Source organism: Pleurodeles waltl, chromosome 8 (assembly GCF_031143425.1).
Source record: "Pleurodeles waltl isolate 20211129_DDA chromosome 8, aPleWal1.hap1.20221129, whole genome shotgun sequence".
Taxonomy (NCBI): Eukaryota; Metazoa; Chordata; class Amphibia; order Caudata; family Salamandridae; genus Pleurodeles; species Pleurodeles waltl.
In genome coordinates this window covers 1,541,954,519-1,541,974,442 of record NC_090447.1, presented here as the reverse complement: position 1 = coordinate 1,541,974,442, position 19,924 = coordinate 1,541,954,519, and the positions used below count along the sequence as shown (strand labels likewise).

Here is a 19,924-nt window from a genome sequence, read left to right as displayed (position 1 = left end):
CAGATTGTAGCACATGGTGGGTGGATGAGAATGTGAAAGTATGTATCTTGACTGATGGTTGTATCACGGAAGATGAGTGGTTAACGGAGTTTAGTAATGATACCAGTTTAAAACGGGTAAAGGATTTGATTGAATCTAATCGTGTTCCTGCTGACTGTGATGAAGAGAATGTGTATAAAAAAATTTGGAATGAACTTTCAGTTGAGAATGGTTTGGTTTTTAGGAGTGGAAGATTACTACCTCCATCTGGTTTACGAGAAAGGTTGTTACATCTAGCTCATTTGGGTCACCATGGTATTTGCAAGACAAAAGAAAGATTGAGAGAATTTTATTGGTGGCCGAGAATGGATTTAGCGATGGAAAGAGTTGTTCGCGATTGAGTGGAATGCAAATTTGCTGATAAAACTCTCAAGTGTAGGTCACGTCCATTAGAAATCAGGAAAATTCCTAATGAAGTGTGGGAGGATGTTGCAATGGATATTATGGGTCCTGTTGTGTGCGGTTCAGTTTCCAAGTACATTGTTGTTATAATGGACATGTTGTCTCGTTGGCCGGAAATTTTGATTACCTCAGACATAACTTCTCAGTCAATTACTAATTTTCTTTCAGGAGTATTTTCTAGAGAAGGATATCCCAAATGCATTATTACGGACAATGGTGTTCAATTCACCTCTAAGCACATGTGCGAGTTTTTAGCATCTAGAGGTATATTACATAAGAAAAGTGCCCTATATCATCCTGAAACTAATGGTATGGTTGAGCGCTTTAACAGGACGCTGAAGGAAACTATTCAAGTGGCAAGATTAACAGGGCGTAGTTGGATAGAAGCTGTTAAATCTAAAGTTGAGAGTTATAGATATACGCCGCATTCCAGTACTGGCCAATCTCCATTTGTATTGTTCAAGAAAAGAGTGCCTAATACAAGCATAAATCCTTCATGGGTGAATGAATATGTTGGTAAAGAGTTGGACCACAAGAAAATTAAGGAACTAGCTGTAACCAATGATAAGATTTTACAGGAAAAAAGGAAATTGACATATGATCTTCGTAAAGCAGTCAAACCTCTTGTTGTTGCAGTCAGTGATTCTGTTAAAATCAAGTTACCAAAAAGAAATTGTGCAACTTTTTCTCATTACAGTAAAATCTTTAAAGTTACCAAGGTGTTCAAAGGTGCTATAAAAGTGGATGATGGGCGTATTTGGAATTTGAATAGAGTTGTGAAGGTGTAAAAATATATGTTTTCTTTTATAATTTAGGGGGAAGATAGTGTGGTGTTCTCTATATTTATTTATTGTATTTATCTCAGCATGGCTTTCCTTTATATGTAGAGTTTTTTTTTTAGTTATGTATTTATCTTAGTTGGTTTCTCCCACTGCTCCCCCTGCTCTCCTTAATGTTCTTAGACTCTCTGGAATTTGGAATTTGGGAGAGTCAGGAAAGCAGAGAGTGGTGGTGAAGGAAGGATCTGTACTTGGTGGTGGATGAAGTTTCTTTTATGCATCTAACTGGAAATAAACCTACATCAAATCAATCTGCTTGTGTCAACTTGAATCTCTTCTTGGATGACAACTTCACTACAGTTTCTTTAGAAGTTTCCCAAACACCAGATGATTCCAAGAAAAGATCTAGTATTCATTCTGAAGAGATCTGGACAGATTATTTTTACCAAAAGAAAGAATGCATTGCTGAACTGTTGAACCCTCTTTTTCATCATAAGAAGGCTCAAGCAAGGGCATGCATGGGATGTTTTCACAGCCCCATGGCAAAGGACACATCTGTGGCCTCTACTGTGGCATATAAACAGGTTCCTTCCGTATTGTTGTTGGGACCGGACACAATTATACCCGTTACACCAGAGATCGAGGAGAATTTACAATGGTGGATAAATAAGGAGAATCTACTATCTGGAGTGCCAACGAATCCAGACCAACCACAAGTACTGACTATAGATGCAAGTACTATTGCTTGGGTGCCATTCTAGAAGACTGTCTGTTGAAGCGAAATGTAATCAAATGGAAGCATCAAAATCTTCCAATTAGAGGGAACTGACAGCAGTATTAAAAGCCCTAACAAGTTCCAGTAACATCTCAGCAGGTGCAATGCATTAAGGACTGATAGTACAGTGACTGCTGCGTACATCAGCCACTAGGGCAGTGCTCATTCAACATCACTCAATGAGATATCATGTTCTCTAAGAACATGGGTAGAGAAGCATCTACCATCAATTTCAGCGACTGGTATTGAGGGTTAAACAATGTGAAAGCAGATCGCCTGAGCAGAGGGTTCTCTTTGCCACAAGATCTAGCATACTCAAAGACAGTGCTCCGCGAGATGAACAGGAGGCGCAGCTCTCCATCTCTAGACATGCGCCTACGAAAGACGGTCTACTTCCAAGGCTCTGTAGCAGATTCCCTGAGAGAGATGCACCCGTGTGACTGCTCTACTGCTACAATGGCCAAGAAGCTACTCTATGCTTTCCTGCTTTCCCAGTGATTCAGAGATTAAAGACAAAGATTGAGAGGGAAAAAACAAATATAGTTCTCATGGTTCCGTTGTGGCCTTGCAGAACTTGGCTTCCACTCTTAAAGAGGACGGCCCTTCAACCTCCCTGGATTTTACCTTTATTTCCTCCCGTTTGCTGAGAGATGAAGATCATCCACTTGGTATGAGGTTGAGAAGCTGAAACATTTGCAAAAACACCTTTCATCGAAGGTTGTTGAACCTGTTCAAGGCTTGTGGAGACCTAAAATCTTACCCTAGGCACTGGTAGATTTTAAATTCATGGAATTTGTCTCATGGGATTTCTGCTGCTTCTTGTGAAATGTCATGTGTCCTTGAGTTTTGTTCGAAGGTTTCCACGAAACCTTTCTTTGTCAATGCTCAAATTGCAAGACTTTCCGTGGGAATGATCTCTCTCTACAAGGACCGGAATCTCTTCTCTCTAGGTTTTTCAATAGTTTTCCCATTCCTAGACATTATCTCATAACATGGTACCACCTTGGGGTCATCGTTTGGGTTTGAAATGCTTGCAATCTCACCCTTTTGAATCTCTGGACACCGTGCATTTAAAGTTTCTTTCTCTCACAATATCTTTTCTTGTTCTTATCACAGCTGCATGGTGATTGGGTGAACGTTTGGCTCTTCTGCGTCGCCCTACGTTTTTAGACTATTTGGATGCTGCAGTAGTCCTGAAACCAGATCCTTCTTTTCCACCTAAGGTCAATGTAAGTATTCACTGGTCTCAAGCGATAGCCAATCCCTCCTCATCCCCTCTCCTACTTCTGAGGATGAAAAATGGCCACATTTACTGGATGTTAAAGATGCTTTGTCTGCACATTGACAGTTCCACTAAGTACAGAAAGGCCAACTGCATGTCACTTTTGGTTTACCTAGTCAAGGTGACAAAGCCTGAGTCGCTTGGCCGAGGGTCACCCCAGGGACTGTAGCACTGGTTGTGCCTCCCTGGGTGTGACAAAGGAAGCACGTGCGTCTCTGTCTGCCATCGCAGCCTGGAAGAGCAGCGCTCACTGCTGACTCGACTTTGCCATTTAAAGCCATGGCAAAGCCCAAACCTCCCTTTCCAATGTGTGTAATTCGCCCCTATAACAGCTCTACGGCAGGGTGCAACATATTAAAGGGCAGAACACGTTGTCCACGTGTTCTCGCAGTAAAAGCAAAAAGTTATTGTATTTACTGCAAAAGGGACTGGTAGCCCCCCCCCGGGACTACATGCTGACCCCTCAGCTGTGCTAACTCCTGAATGGGGGGACTGAAGTTGGTACTCCAAGGTATCAAACAACTATTTATATCAAGCCTGACTTAGTGTCCAAGTCTGAATCAATGTAACTTGTTGCTATGTGCAACTTTTGAAAAGTTACCACTTTGTTGTCCAAAGTTCCTGTGCTTGAAAACGGTTGCACACAGGGCCTGTCCCGAGACAGCTTTCTCCCCTCCTGATGAGACATATAACCAACACCCAGGAAAGGACACAATAGAAGCCTGCGTGGGGGAGAGGTATTACGTCTCTCTGGCAAGAAGCCACCCGTGTGTTGGCTCAAAACGCAAGCTTCAAAGGAGAAGCCACCTTTGAAGGGGAAATGGCAAATACTTGGGAGAGGGGCTGTGTAGAAAGCTGGCCTGGTGTGTGGTGAGCACCTATGGTGTTATCACCTTATACCAGGTCCACGTATCCCCTATTAGTGTAGTGTAGGCAGTGTCCAGGAAGCCAGGTTCTCTAGAAGTAGCTGTGGTGAGCAGCCAAGACCTATCTAGCAGACATTCAAAGCTCTTGCAACAGCACAATATTCACAAAGCAACTTATCACACATGAAAGGGCCCACACAGTGTTACAAAAATAATGATACTTTATTACAGTAACACTACATTAGATAACTTATAGGCAGTCCCTCAACTGGAGGGAAGTACACATTAGTTATACACAATGAATATTAGGAAATAGCATATAAGAACAACAAGCATTGGCAAGAAATACTGAAAAACGGTAAGGGCGCTATAGGGGGACCAAAACATATATTAAAATAGTGGAATGCGAAGTTAGGTCCCCCACCCAAGGATGTGGAGTAGTTAGAACGGAGGTGGGGGAACTCGGAACCACAAACGTGAGTAACTAGATGACCCCCAACGACCAGGAGAGCAGAGGCAAGTACCTGGTTTTCCTAAGATTGCAACCAGGACCAGTCTGGTAGAGGCGATTCTGGAAGAAGAGTACCTGGAAGAGAAGGGGCAGAGTCCAGTCCACACAGTAGTGTCCAGTAGGGGCAGGAGCCACTACCCACCCTTCTGTGGATGAAGATCCGGGTCAATGGGAGAAGAAGATCAGCTGTGGAGCTCAGGAGCTGCACAGGAGTCCTTGGATCCCTGCAGATGTGGTCCCACGTCGGTCGCCGGGCCGCGGTTGGCCAGTGGTCAGAAGGACCACCAACAAGCCTTGGCAAATGCAAGTTGGAGCAAAAGAAGAGTTGCAGAGCTAAAGAGGACCAGCAAGATCCAGGGGACTCGACTCTTGAAAGGGGGTCCGGGTTGACCCTCAGCAGTCGGGATGGCCAGCGGAGTCAGTTGCAGCCCCCACAGGCAACCCACTGGCAGCAGGCACATTAAGTTGCAGTAAGGTCCAATCAGGGCACCTGGAGAAGAGTCCCACATCGCTGGAGCAGCAGAGGAGAGACTGTCCTTGCAAGGATGAATTACTGGAGGTCCGGGCTACTTGGAGCCTGAAGATCCCCCGGAGCAGGAGTCAACAAGCCTTAGTTGCTGCCAGAGTCACAGTGCACAGGGGTACTGTCCTGCAAGGAGAGGCAAGGGCTCACTGTCTCCCAAGGTGGACAGCAAGTAGAGAGGACCAAGGAGACCACTCAGACCCACCATCTGTGTTGGAGATTCTTCCTAGTGCTGGATGGCAGAAGATCTCAGCAGCTGGTTGTCGTTCCTTAGGTGTCTGTGGATGCAGGGGAGTGACTCCTTCACTCCAAGGGAAATTGTTTCTTGCTTCTTTGGTGCAGCTGAAGTCTTGCCGGCCCCAGAGGATGCACAGCTATGGAAATGTTGCAAACGCTGGAAGGAGCTGAAGAAACAACGTTGCAAGGCGAGGTTGTCTCGGGAGTTGCAGGCTTGTTTGGTTCCTGCAGCGTCCAGCAGCGGTTTCGATGGCCAGGAGCAGAAGAGGTTGTTGCAGAGGAGTCCTGGTGGAGTCATGCATGCTAAATCTGGGGACCCACCCACAAGGGAGTCCCAAAATAGCCCTAACAGGGGGATGGGTCACTCTGCCGGGTGACCACCATCAGAGGGGGTCACTGACATCAGTCACCTGTCCTGACAAACCAGATGCTCCCAAGGGCCTCTGCACATCTTCTTTCCAAGATGGCAGAATTAAGGGGTTACCTGGAGGAGCTCTGGGCACCACCCCTGGGGTGGTGATGGACAGGGGAGTGGTCACTCACCTTTCCTTTGTGTGCTTTCAAGCCAGAGCAGGGACTGGGGGTCCCTGGACTGGTGCAAACCGGATTATGCAAGGATGGCACCAAATGTGCCCTTCAAGGGAAACCGGTGGCGTGGGGAGGTTACCCTCTCCAGACATGCAACGCCTACTTCCAACTATTTCCAAGGGAGAGGGTGTTCCCCTGCTTGAGCTGGTCAAGTAGGGTTGTAGTTGGACTCTTGTCTTGCTGTTCGGAGGAGACTAGGCCAATCCTACAACAAGTTGCAACCGTCAAACCAACCCTCCCGGCTCACAAGCAGTACCTCGCCAAAAACCTAAACAGTAAAAGGTGATTTGCGGCAGTCTTTACCCATCGACTCAAGAATGCATCATCTCAGGGAGGTCGTGGTTAACCGGAGATTACCCCTTTCTCACATGAACAACATGTCTTAGTCAAACACAGGCAATGAAAGATATGCAGTAAAGTTTTCAATATGTTTTATTAACAAGACTGCAATCTACAGTAAGATGCATGGCTGCAATGATTAGGATAATGAACAATGCAAGAAACAGAATTGTAAAGACAAGCGTCATTAATACAAAGACTCCCACCATCTTGCAATAACATGAAATGTAAACCAGGTATGAAATAGGCCCTAATACCCTAGCATGATGAACCTAATCTCTAACCTAAAGAGAGCTAAGTGTGTTAAACCTAATCTGCCAGTACCATGTCCATGAGAAGAGCCCCCCAACCTGCGTTACCGTGGAATGAGGTCTCTAGATAAGACTCCGTAGTGACACAAAGGTTGGGTCTGCATCAAGGCGACTTGTAGCATAGATAGCATTGATGGCATCTGGTAGGAAGCCCTCTGATTATCTTGTCTGAGTGAGATGTGTCTGTAAAGATCTTGTTGGACCCCTGACGCAGGCATCTTCCCAAACAATAGATAAGAAGGCTTGCTTGAGGCGGCAATTATATAGACAATTCCCTGAAAAGGTACATTATGTTACTGTCACACAAAAGTGGGAAAGTACATGATGTGAATACCTACGTACATCACTTATCTTTTGACGCTGATAATGACGCCTTCACTGTGGGCACTAATAACATCTTCCTAACTATAAACATGGCAGCCATCTTGGAAGAAATAATTAAATAAATGTGCTAAAACAGAGCAGGTTAAGTAGATTAAAAGTCACTGGGTGACGGGGGAACAGGCCTGCAAGCCAGAAGGCTAAGCTAACTCCTGAGTCCCATTAAAACTAAATAGGATCCACTACAGTAGCAGGAGGGCAGAACCCTGTATGAAGGGTGGCATCAGCGTGGGCTGCCCGTCAACCCTGAAAGAATGGTATCAGCAATACTGGGGGGTCCTCTAAGGAGCCCCCAGAGTGCATGGAATCATGCCACCAATGCTGGCATTAGTATTGGGGTATGATTCCGACATGTTTGACATGAAACATGCTTAGGTTCGGAGTTACCATTATGTAGCTGGATTACAGGTAGTGAGTGACCTGTGGCCAGTACACGGGTAAAATGGCTTCCCCACACTTACAAAGTCCAGTGCATTGGAACTGGAGTTTGTAGGGACACCTCTGCTCATGCAGGGGTGCCCTCACACACTGAGACTTGCACCCTGCCCTCTGGGCTTGGAGGGCCTACCATAGGGGTGACTTACAGTGACCTGGTGCAGTGACCTGTAGTGAAAGGGTGTGCGTGCACCTTTTCACGCAGACTGCAATGGCAGGCCTGAAGACACATATTGCAAGGGCTCCCATAGGTGGCACAATACATGCTGCAGCCCATGGGGAACACCTGGTGCCCCAATGCCCTGGGTACCTAAGAACCATGTACTAGTGACTTACATGGGTACACCAGTATGCCAATTGTAGGGTGTAAAGAGTTCCGAAGTAACCAAATTTAGAGGGAGAGAGCACAATCACTGAGGTCCTGGTTAGAAGGATCCCAGTGAAAACAGTCTAAGTACACTGATAACAGGCAAAAGTGGGGGTAACCATGCCAAAAAGAGGGTACTTTCCTACAGCCTGCTCTATCATTTAGTCACACAGGCTGGCACTTGGGACAGAGGGAGAACAACCGTTGTCAAACCAGTTTTTCAGGGGCATGTAGAGACACAGTAGCCACACCTGTGGGGTGGGCTCAGGAGCTCTGCACGCTGAGAGAGGGTTTCTGCCATGTTGGAAGTGGACAGAATGGAGCCTTCTGTGATAGCTAGATGTCACACTTCACAGGAAGTAGTTATGAGGAGGGGCAGGCCTGGTAGTCTATTGCCTAGTCACACCGACCTCGCTTGAGGGCATTTTGAGCAGAAGAAGGGCACCCCTGGCACCCCAAACTCAGATCTCACTGGACTGGAGAAAAGGACCGAAGGAAGACTGCCCTGCTGCACCAAGGACCCGGCGAAGAAAGGCTGTTCTGAAGTTGGGTTGCACCTGCTGCATCTTGGAAATACCAAGGGAAAGGACTGTGCCTGCTGTGTCCTGCTTGTGGAGAAGCCGACTCCTGAGCCCAGCCAGAAGCACGAGATTCCAAGGGTCAGTTGGTCGACCTCCTGTTTGCAACGCAGCGTCACAAACGCTGAGGTAGCCTGCATGACAAGTTGGTAGCTGAGGTCTCTGGATCATCGCTCCTTGCCCCGGTGCAGACTAAAGGACCAAGACCCAATGCTCAAAAGTTGCACCAAAGTCTGCTGGACCTGGGAGAATCGTTGGAGAGCAGTTGGGTTGCCAAGAGGGCGCGTTACTGCCAAAAGAAGGAAACCAGTGAAACTGCTGTACCAAGCGACTGGCAGCGCAGTAGCAACTGGACTTCAGCCAAGCTTGAGAGGGTTTCAAGGCACGTTGACCCCTGTGACCGGAATTGCTTCATAAAGCCAGTGGACTGGAGAGTAACCCCAGGAAGGAAGTCAATGGCAAGGAACCAGTGACACTGGAACTTGACTGGAGACTGCTTTACTGGTTGAGGTAAATGTTTCTTTGGACCTTGCTGGTCCCCTTGAATGTCTCCCTGCAAGAGTTGGCCGGCCACAGTAACTAAGTAACCGCATTACAGGTTACCCAAGTTTTTCTTGAAAACGTTTCTAAGTGTTACATTTGTTGAATTTGCCAATGCTTGTTCATGGTCAAATGAAAAGTTGTGATTTACTAAAACCTTGTAAAATCTATATCTCTAGAACCCTCCGGTGGATCTTTTTTCATTTTGGTGTCTAACAATTCATAAAAATCTAAACTATTTTTATAAATTGGTATAGGATTTTTTTTTAATGTAATTTCTTTCTTCAATTGTTTTGGTGCTGTTTCAAAAGCTTTACGTGTGTTCCTTTGTGTAAGCCCTGCTGCTCGGAGCCACAGGGGCTGAGATAAAGGTTAGACAAATGAAATCTACTGGTCCTAAAGGGGTTGGTAGGTGTATTACACGGTGAAGTCACACAACCTCACCATATAATAACCCCATTTCCTCACAATGGACATGAACAACCAACATGTTTATAAAATAGATATTCAGGTCCAATAATTTGGAGATATTTCAGCGGACAGTGGACCGAGCCCTTGGGTCTGGTACCGCTGAGTGAAGAGACTGATTTAGGACTGGCTCCGCCCCTCCTCAGGGTCAGGAAGAAAGTAAGAGTCATCTCTTTAAGGAGGGGCACACCTTGTACCTGTAGAATATTGTGGGAGACTCTCCAATAGAGCTCCTAAATCCGACGCTGCATATATCTAGATATATCTATATCTATATATAGCTCTCCACCTAAACTTGGGAACTACCCGGAGTTCTCTATTCTTTTTTGTGTATATATATATATATATATTATTTTTTTTCGCTGAAAAAAAACAAAGGTTACAGGGACGTTATAGTTAGATTCTGAATTTAATTGTACAAAACCATAGAAACTCAGCAGTTATAATTAGAGCTCTTTCAAGTAACTATAGCTTTCTTCTAGCATGGTTACCTCCATTTTTGGCCTGTTTCTCAGTGTGTTTCTACTGTCTCACTGGGATACTGCTAGTCAGGACCCCATTTTCATAGTTTGTGGCCTATATGTCAGTATGTTTTACTGTTTTGTCAGTATGCTAGATTGTATCACTGAGGCTCTGCTAATCAGAACTCCAGTGCTTATGCACTCTCTGATTCCAAAGTTGTACTTACATACTGGTAACCCAGCATTCCACTCCAAATTGGCATACTGGACCCCCCTTGTAAGTCCCTAGTATATGGTAACTTGGATACCTAGGGGGCATGGGTGTTCCAGGAGCTCCTTATGGGCTGCAGCATTTCTTTTGCCACCCATAAGGAGTTCATACAAACACTTCTTCAGGACTGCCATTGCAGCCTGAGTGAAATAGTGTAAGCACTATTTCACAGCCATTTTCACTGCACCAGGTAACTTGTAAGGCACCTGTATATCTAACCTTCAGACCCTGAAGGCTAGGTGCATAGCACCTGTGTGTGAGGGCACCCCAGCACTAGCAAAGGTGCCCCCACGGTGTCCAGGCCCATTTTCCCGGACTTCGTGAGTGTGGGGACACCTTTATAAGTGTGCACTACAAATAGGTCAATACATATATGTAGCTTCACAATGGTAACCCCAAATATGGCCATGTAAGGTGTCTAACTATTAGGAATTGTACCCCCATATTGATTCTGCTATTGTCGGGCCAATTCCATGCACCCTGGAGGCTCCACCATGGACCCCCAGTACTGCCATACCAATCTTCTTGGGCAGACGAATCCCAGGAATGCAGAACAATGTATTTCCTTTAGGAGAGGAGTGTTACACCCTCTCCCTTTGGAATTAGGTGTTACAGGCATGGGAGGGGTAGCCTCCAACAGCCTCTGGAAACGCTATGAAGGGCACAGATGGTGCCCATCTCTGCATAAGCCAGTCTACACCGGTCCAGGGACCCCCAGTCCTGCTCTGGCATGAAACTGGACAATGGAAAGGGGAGTGACCACTCCCCTGTCCATCACCACCACAGGGTGGTGCTCAGAGCTCCTCCAGAGGGTCCCTGGGTTTTGCCATCTTGGATTCCACAGTGTTGGGATACTCTGGGAGCATCTGAGTGGCCAATGCCAGCAGGTGACGTCAGAGACTCCTCCTGATAGGTCCTTACCTGATAAGGCAGCCAATCCCCCTCACAGGGCTACTTAGGGTCTCCTCTGGCTGTCTCTTCAGATTCAGACTCCAGCAGGACTCCTCTGCATCCTTTGCTTCACTTTCTAACATCAGATCAACTGCAGAACTGCTCCAGGAACTCTACAACATACAACAAAGTATCCAAGAAGGCTACTGCAACTCTGTAACTTCAGCTCCTGCCAGCAACTGCAACAGTTTCCAGGTTGTGCATCCTCAGAAGGCTCCCTGACTTCAGCCTGCACTGGAAGAATTTAAGGAATCTCCCCTGGAGTTACCGAGTCACTTCCCTGCTTCAGCAGGCACCTTTCTGTAGCAACAACCGGCACTCTGTGTCCCCTCTCCTGACGAAGAGTGTGGTCCCTGGAACACAGGTGGTGGACTGAAGTGACCCTGACTGTCCAAAGGTCCAGCTGTCCAAATTTGGTGGAGGTAAGAGCTTGTCTTCCCACGCAGGACAGTACCCCTGTGCACTGCGTGTTTTGCAGCTCCTAAGGCTTCTGTGTGCTTCTCCAAGAAATGCTTTGTGCACAGCGTAGCCCAAGTCCCCAGCACTCTATCCTACGACGCTCAGCTTCCTGAGTTCTCCGGCAGCGTGGGATCCCTTTGTATAGTGCTGCGATGACCGCCATTTGCAACTCTTTTGTCCCCATGTTCTGGGACTCTTGCGGGTGCTGCCTGGTCTTCTGAGGGCTCTTTGAAGTGCTGAGAGCCCCCTCCGTCTCCTCATCCTGAGTTGGGACCCCCATGTCCCTCCTGGGCCCGGGCAGCACCTTTTCCCGCCAAGCGTGTTTCTTGCATGAGCCAAGGCTTGTTGGCAGAATCCAGCGACGAAAACAAGCCTACATTCATCTACTCGACGTGGGACATCTCCTGCACCAAGCAAGACCCCGAAGCTGTCTTCTTTGGTTCATTTCTGACTTTTTCTTCCTACCGGAGGCTTCACTTTTGCACCTTCATCCGGGCTAGCAGGGGCTCCTGTTATTCCTCGACTCTTCAGCGACTATTGGACTTGGTCTCCTCTCTCCACAGGTCGAGAAATCCATCATTGGTGTTTCGCAGTCTTGCTTCGTTTTTGGATTATTCTTTATCACAACTTCTAGTATATTTTAGGAAACTTGCTGTACTTTACTTCTGCTTTCCTGGGCTCTGGGGTGGGGTATTTTACTTACCTTTGGTGTTTTCTTACACTCCCAGTGCCCTGCTACACATTACACTTGCCTAGGCGGGAAACCAACATTCGCATTCCACTATTTTAGTATATGATTTGTGTTCTCCCTAGGCCCATTGCAAACTATTGTGTTTTTTACTGTTTGCACTATTATGTGACTGTTTATTTACCTGATTTTGGTTACTAGTGTATATTTTGTGTATAATACTTACCTCCTAAGGGAGTATAGCCTCTAAGATATATTTGGCTTTGTGCCACTAAAATAAAGTACCTTTATTTTTGGTAACACTGAGTATTGTCTTTCATGTGTGTGAGTACTGTGTGACACCAGTGGTATGGTAGGAGCTTTGCATGTCTCCTAGATCAGTCTCAGCTGCTCTGCTATAGCTACCTCTATCAGCCTATGCTGCTAGAACACTACTACATTCACTAACAAGGGATAACTGGACCTGGTATAAGGTGTAAGTACCTGTGGTATCCACCTCAAACCAGGCCAGCCTCCTACAGCGCCCTGAGGTAGCTATAACTTGCGCCTTTGCCATGCACATTTTTCTTATCAATAATGTTATTGCAAACGTTGCAGTGATATCAAAGATGCCATACAAGATCTCATCAATTACATAATATGTGGAGTAATTAGCTGTGCATTGAGAATGGGTAAGTAATAGTTACCTCAGGACGCGAGTTATACTTACTTGAAAGAACTCTAATTATAACTGCTGAATTTCAATGGTTTTGTGCAAGTAAATTCCGAACCTAAGAATCACGTTCTTGTAATCTTTGTTTTTTTCAGTGAATTTCTATGTTTTTTCAACAAAAAGTAATTTTAATTACTATACGTAATTCCAACCCCTGCCACGCATGGCCAGGCCTTGCAGCCAAGCCCTTATAACCACCTAACCCCACGCCATGCATGGTCTTAAGGCATGTGCAGGACAGGTTGGCCGGCCACAGGGCCTGTCTCTGTGAGTGGGTGCATGAGTGTGTGAGTGGGTGTGAAAGTGGGCGGGTGCATGAGTGTCTGAGTGGGTGTGTCAGTGGGCGCCTGAGCCTCTGAGTGCATGTATGAGTGAATGAATTAGTGCATGAATGAGTCTGTGGTTTTTCTTTCAAATGTTTACATAATCACAATTATTTTGTGAACAATTCATGGAAATTTGCAAAACTTTGCAACTATCACATGCCGTGATGCAAAATTATATTAAAACTATAATTTGCCCCTAAAACACACCTATTCACACCCCTGGGATCAGGGTACCTTCACCCTGACCCCTTATGCCACTTTTAATTTGAATTTTGACCCCTGGTGACTGTGTCCCATGAAATAAAATGTCAGTTGCAACTTTCTAGTCAGGTTGTGTTAATTCAGGCAATTGCAATACTTCTTTCGGACGTGTATTAACGAAAATTTGGCTAAATATTCGCAGCCAGAGATATACAAATTTATTTGCCCTTAAATATCTCCTAAACTTCTGAATGGATTTACACTACATAACAAAGGGCACAGTCCGTGTACCGCAGCCAGCTTTCTGAAACATTTGGTGTAATTCTGTCCAGTGGTTCGGGCTGTAGACATGTTGACAAGCCCTTTAGGAATTAACATAGGAAAGACAACTTTTTTGATCCCCCTTTTTGTCAGCCCCTGCTTGATGGATCACTACAACAAGAATAACCGGCCACTTTTTTGGGAAAATGTCGTGAAGATTTGTCAAACGGTGCCAAAGATATAGGCAAGTCAAAAAACGCTTGTTCTATGGAGGTTATTTAGACACATGGCCTGAGGGCTTTCGCAGCAGGAATTACCTGCCTGTGTGGGCTCCTGAAAGCACCTGGGCTTGAGTCACTAGCAAGGAGCTGACACAGAAGCAGGTCATCTTCTTGGTCCCATCCTTCAAACAATATGGACACAACTCTCCCCCAAAATCCCCATGACTTAAAACAACATCTTTGGAATCTAGTTCTGAATAAACTGGAAGCCCTGTCCTGTTGCGTCATCACTCCTAACCATGCTAACCAGAGTCTTTAATATGTTCACAAGCACTTCTCACCCACTCCTTCTCCCTCACCAATAATCTTATGTGGAAGAGGAGTGTAATAAATAGATAATTAGTGCCCGGGACTCAGGTACCTCTTTAGAAACATTGCCTCACATATGCCCTCATTTATGTGGCGGCAGTACCACCAACAGGCTTGCGCTACATACTGCCACATCATGAGATTGGCGGGTTGGCTGCAGCCTAGCCTGCTGGCGGTATGAGCCGCGGGCCAGGGATGTGAATCCCCAGCCCGGTGGCCGACAGAGTACCGCCCCTGGCATTCTGAGTCAGCCTACCACCATGTTTTCCGTGAATTCCTTCCCTGTCACCAGTAGGCGACTCCCCCCAACACTCACCAGACACTCCCAGCCTCCCTCCATCCAAAATCCCCCTCCGATCAACACACACACACACACACACACACCCCATACACACACTAACCCCCACCCCCGACATCCAGATACACCTCCCCATGCCCCCATACATGACTGGAACAAGCCTTGGTCACCTCTCTCCTGCTAAAGAATCCTGGTGCGGATCTCTCTGTTCTTGCGGTCTCCCACCCTCAATCATCCCTGCAGGAAAAGCACTCACAGTAAAAGAAAATAAATGTTGACTATTCTTAGCCCATCGCAGTCAGGATGTTACCCCCTTAATGGCACCGAAATTACCTTGAAGACCATTACTGATGCGCTCCGCCCCCACTTCAAAGTGGGGATAATGCTATTGTTATCCTCCACCATGTCAGTGCAGCGCTTGATACAGTTCCCTTGTGACAATGGAGATAATGCTATTATCCTCCTCCATGTCAGTGTAAGGTTTGATACAGTCCCAATATGATAATGGAAATAATGCTATTATCCTCCTCCAATTAAGTGTAGAGTTTCATACAGTCTCCACTTCACAGTGGAGATAATGCTATAATCCTCCTCCATGTCAATGCAGCGTTTCACACGGTATCTCTCGCAGGCTTATCAAATACCTCTTACCACTTGACGTTCGTAACTCTGCCCTCTCCTGGTTCACCTCCTTCCTCACAATTCTCTCTCCATCAGCTCAGCTCCCCACGTTCCTTCTTCCTTTCATCCACTGCCCCGCAGAGGACCTGTGGGCTGGGCCCTGAGCCCCACCCTGTTCAGTCTCTACGTCTTCCCCCAGGGTCTCCTCATACTCGCTCTTGGATGTTCAGTTATGACATGCTGATGACATGGGGCTAGCTGTTACTTCTTGGTGTACTCTACATGAGACCCAAACTACATTCAAGGATTGAGTGAGTGCAGGCCGTTCTGAACCCACCTCAGGCCTCTTTAATCCACCTCCAGGCACTCTCTGCCTCTGTATCGCTCTCCTGGAGGTTTCTGCTTCCTCCCTTTGGTGCGCTTTTGCCGTCTTGCTCTTCTTCTTTCCCATTTGTGTGCTTCCCCCCCATTTGTTCTCAGAAAATGTCTGAATCAGACAAATAAGAGCTGGACCCCAAAAATAAGTGGCATTGCCCCCCACCAGCAACCATAAACTGAAATTAAGCACTGAGTGCAGGAGCTGATTGGATGAATTCCAGCTCACTGAAACTCAGTGCAGACAAAGTTGAGGTCCTAGACTGAGTCTAACACAGACCCCTTCTCCTTCAGCGTGTAACTTAGGAGTTCCCTCCAATGCTTCCCTCTCTTTGGCCTGTTTTCTTCTTATCAAAGTTCTCAGGAACGTTTGTCCTTTCCTTCCTAGCAGCCAGCACCAACACATTGTCCAATCTCTCATCTTGTCAAGATTAGACTATTGGAATTGGTGCACTGATGACTACCATGAAGTGTCTGCAACTAGTTCAAAACTCAGCAGAGAGGTAAATGTTCAATCTGCCAGCTAGATCTGCCATCTCTTACCATTAGAGTACTCTCACAAATGTACTTTTCAATACCTTCTGGTTTGTCCTTTTCAGGAGCGTTCAGGAAAGTATTCACACAAATGCACTCTTTTGTGAGCTTTTTGGGGGATTTGTGATGTCCCTTCCTGTTTGTCCCCTGAAAAAAAGAGGATTCTTATTTTTGATATTTTTGCAGCCATAGAAGTACTTTGCTTTCTCTGTCCTTCAGAGTTTTTGCTAAGACAGTACAAGAGATTTTGCAGTCCTTGGTCTTATGCCTGGGATGAAGGCAATAGATGCATTCCCTGTGGAGATCCTCAGAGTGTTGTCTTAATTTCCCGCAGGGGCCACAAGGCCTAAAGAAAACTTTTTTCGGAGCACCAGACATGCTTTCTGTAAGGGGAAGCACCATAAGGTAAAGCAGATAGATTTCGAATTAGAAGTTTTTTTTAAAAAAAGTTTGAGATAAATCTCTTCCTGGGTCAAAAACTGAGCAGAGCTCAGGGACACTCCCTTCACAGGATGTGTAGCAAGAAATCTGAAGTATGGTGGCCCTGGAGGGGAGTGGTTCACTGGTCCATCTTCTGATTGTCTGACGTTGGGCCCTTTCTAAATTATGCAAACAGGTTAACAATGCGGTAATATTAAGCTTTTCCAAGCTCTATTTGTCATCGTACAGCTTACTACAAATTACAGAGAGGCTTCCAGCTTGACAAGAGGGATGGCTCAATCATGTAAATCCCACGAGAGATCAAATAATGGAGAAACGTTCACCCTACCCTCCCAAGCAACCTCTTCTCTCTGGGCACTCTTTCTTAATATGACATATTCAAGTATCTGAAGTTCAAACCAGAGGCTGACCCTTTCAATGTATGGAATCCAAACTGAATAATCTTCCCTTTTCACTGTAATCAATAACCAACCATCTGGCATCGCACCCTTAAAACCTTCTTCATCTGTTATTCAATGACTAGTACTCAGTATATTATAGTTTGATTACCCAGTTCCTCAAAAGGAGGACACCCTTAAGGGTAACAGTGTGCTTTAGAAATATTTAAATAAATAAAAAATCAATTAAATGTATCTTATGGGGTTCAAAGAACCAACAAACACAATGACGGCTGTTTCCAAGGAAGCCTCAGGGAGATCTTGGAAACCCCAGGGAGATCTTGTACAATACCTTCTTTTCCTTTTCCAAAAGGCTGAGGGAGTCCAGAAGGGAGATCATGTGATCCGCGATACTGTGATCCAGTCCATCAGGGCGAGGCGGTGGGACCACCAGGCTTGGGGGCGTCAGGTCTTGCTCACTGGCTACAACCTGGAGATACAAAGAAATAAAGTCATTTTCATGCATTTATGCTTACCTCAAGCTCCTGTCACCACCATCATGAGAAAGACTGAGTGACAGTGGAAGTCACCAAGGGAGTGAGTCATGAAGAGTTCAGTAGAATCACCACTGGACAGAGTCATCACTAGCTCAGCAGGTTCAGCACTAGACACGCTCATCACCAGCTCACAGGTTCACTACTGGTCAGAGTGATCACCGTGTCAGCAGGTTCACTACTGGTCAGAGTGATCACCGTGTCAGCAGGTTCACTACTGGCCAGAGCGATCACTGTATCAGCAGGTTCACTACTGGTCAGAGTAATCTGTGTCAGCAGGTTCACTACTGGCCAGAGTGATCACCGTGTCAGCAGGTTCACTACTGGCCAGAGTGATCACCGTGTCAGCAGGTTCACTACTGGCCAGAGCGATCACTGTATCAGCAGGTTCACTACTGGTCAGAGTAATCTGTGTCAGCAGGTTCACTACTGGCCAGAGTGATCACTGTGTCAGCAGGTTCACTACTGGTCAGAGTGATCACTGTATCAGCAGGTTCACTACTGGTCAGAGTAATCTGTGTCAGCAGGTTCACTACTGGTCAGAGTAATCTGTGTCAGCAGGTTCACTACTGGTCAGAGTGATCACTGTGCCAGCAGGTTCACTACTGGTCAGAGTAATCTGTGTCAGCAGGTTCACTACTGGTCAGAGTGATCACTGTGTCAGCAGGTTCACTACTGGTCAGAGTGATCACTGTATCAGCAGGTTCACTACTGGTCAGAGTAATCTGTGTCAGCAGGTTCACTACTGGTCAGAGTGATCACCGTGTCAGCAGGTTCACTACTGGCCAGAGTGATCACCGTGTCAGCAGGTTCACTACTGGCCAGAGCGATCACTGTATCAGCAGGTTCACTACTGGTCAGAGTAATCTGTGTCAGCAGGTTCACTACTGGCCAGAGTGATCACTGTGTCAGCAGGTTCACTACTGGTCAGAGTGATCACTGTATCAGCAGGTTCACTACTGGTCAGAGTAATCTGTGTCAGCAGGTTCACTACTGGTCAGAGTGATCACTGTGCCAGCAGGTTCACTACTGGTCAGAGTAATCTGTGTCAGCAGGTTCACTACTGGTCAGAGTGATCACTGTGTCAGCAGGTTCACTACTGGTCAGAGTGATCACTGTGTCAGCAGGTTCACTACTGGTCAGAGTGATCACTGTATCAGCAGGTTCACTACTGGTCAGAGTAATCTGTGTCAGCAGGTTCACTACTGGTCAGAGTGATCACTGTGCCAGCAGGTTCACTACTGAAATAGTCACCACTAGCTCAGCAAATTTACCACTGCACAGAGTATTCACGAGCTCAAGAGGTTCAGTTCAATACTGGACCAGAGCACACATACAAGAACAAAGAACTTGTGATACACCCACACCACCAGTGTTCATACACTCATTGTGAGAAAGCAGCCATGACACCAGTGAATGTTGCATCGAGAGAGAGTTAGACTCACCACAAGGGGGCAGTCTTACATCGCAGGACAGTAAAGCCAGAGTGATAGACTCACAGAGTCAGGAAGACTCACAGGGAGAATCAGAGAATCTCAGTGACAGACAAAATCTGGGGGACAAGCAGAGACAGAGACAAGCAGAGAGTCAGAGGACAGACATATTCACAGGATACAGAGGCAGAGACTCACAGAGGCAGGAAGACTCACAGGGAGAATCAGAGAATCACAGACATAATCTAGGGGACAAGCAGAGAGTCACAGACACAGGCAGAGAGTCACAGGCACAAGGAGACTCCAAGAGGACCCGCAATGTGACAGGTGAGAGTCAGAGTCACAGGGACAGGCAGCAGTGTGTTTATACCCCAACTCATGTGTTCGAGCATGCAATTCAAGACCACTGCGACCAGGAGTCTCAGGGACAGGCAGCGTCACAAGGACAGGCAGAGAGCCACAAGGACAGGCAGAGAGGCACAGGGCAGGGGTCACAGGGACAGAGTTCACAAGGACAGAGAAAGTCACAAGGACACCCAGAGAGCCACAAGGGCAGACAGCGAGCCAGAAGGACAACCAGAGAGCCACAAAGAAAGGCAGAGAGCGACAAGGACAGGTAGAGAGCCCCAAGGACAAGCAGACAGCCACAAGGAAAGGCAGAGAGCCACAGGGAAAGGCAGAGTAACAAGGACAGAGTCACAGGGACAAGTAAAGTCACAAGAACAGAGTCAAAGGGAGAGGCCGAGTAACAGGGACAGAGTCACAGGGACAGGCAGAGTCACAAGGACAGGCAGAGTCACAAGGAAAGACTCACAGGGACAGGCAGAGTAACAGGGACAGAGTCACATGGACGGGCAGAGTCACAAGGACAGACTCACAAGGACGGGCAAAGCCATAAGGACAGAGTCAATGGAACAGGCCGACAGGGATGTAGCTTCAAGGGACGGGTG

General features: G+C 46.6%; 1 protein-coding gene across 5 annotated transcripts in view; it reads right to left on the bottom strand.

The window, feature by feature from the left end:
* SPAG17 (sperm associated antigen 17) overlaps positions 1-19,924 on the bottom strand; it is a 720,739-nt gene that overhangs the window by 418,884 nt on the left and 281,931 nt on the right. For all 5 annotated transcript variants that reach the window (XM_069203004.1, XM_069203006.1, XM_069203008.1 and 2 more), the window contains one exon: positions 17,340-17,477. In XM_069203004.1, the coding sequence (XP_069059105.1) occupies positions 17,340-17,477 (138 nt within the window). The remainder of the gene's footprint in view (positions 1-17,339; positions 17,478-19,924) is intronic.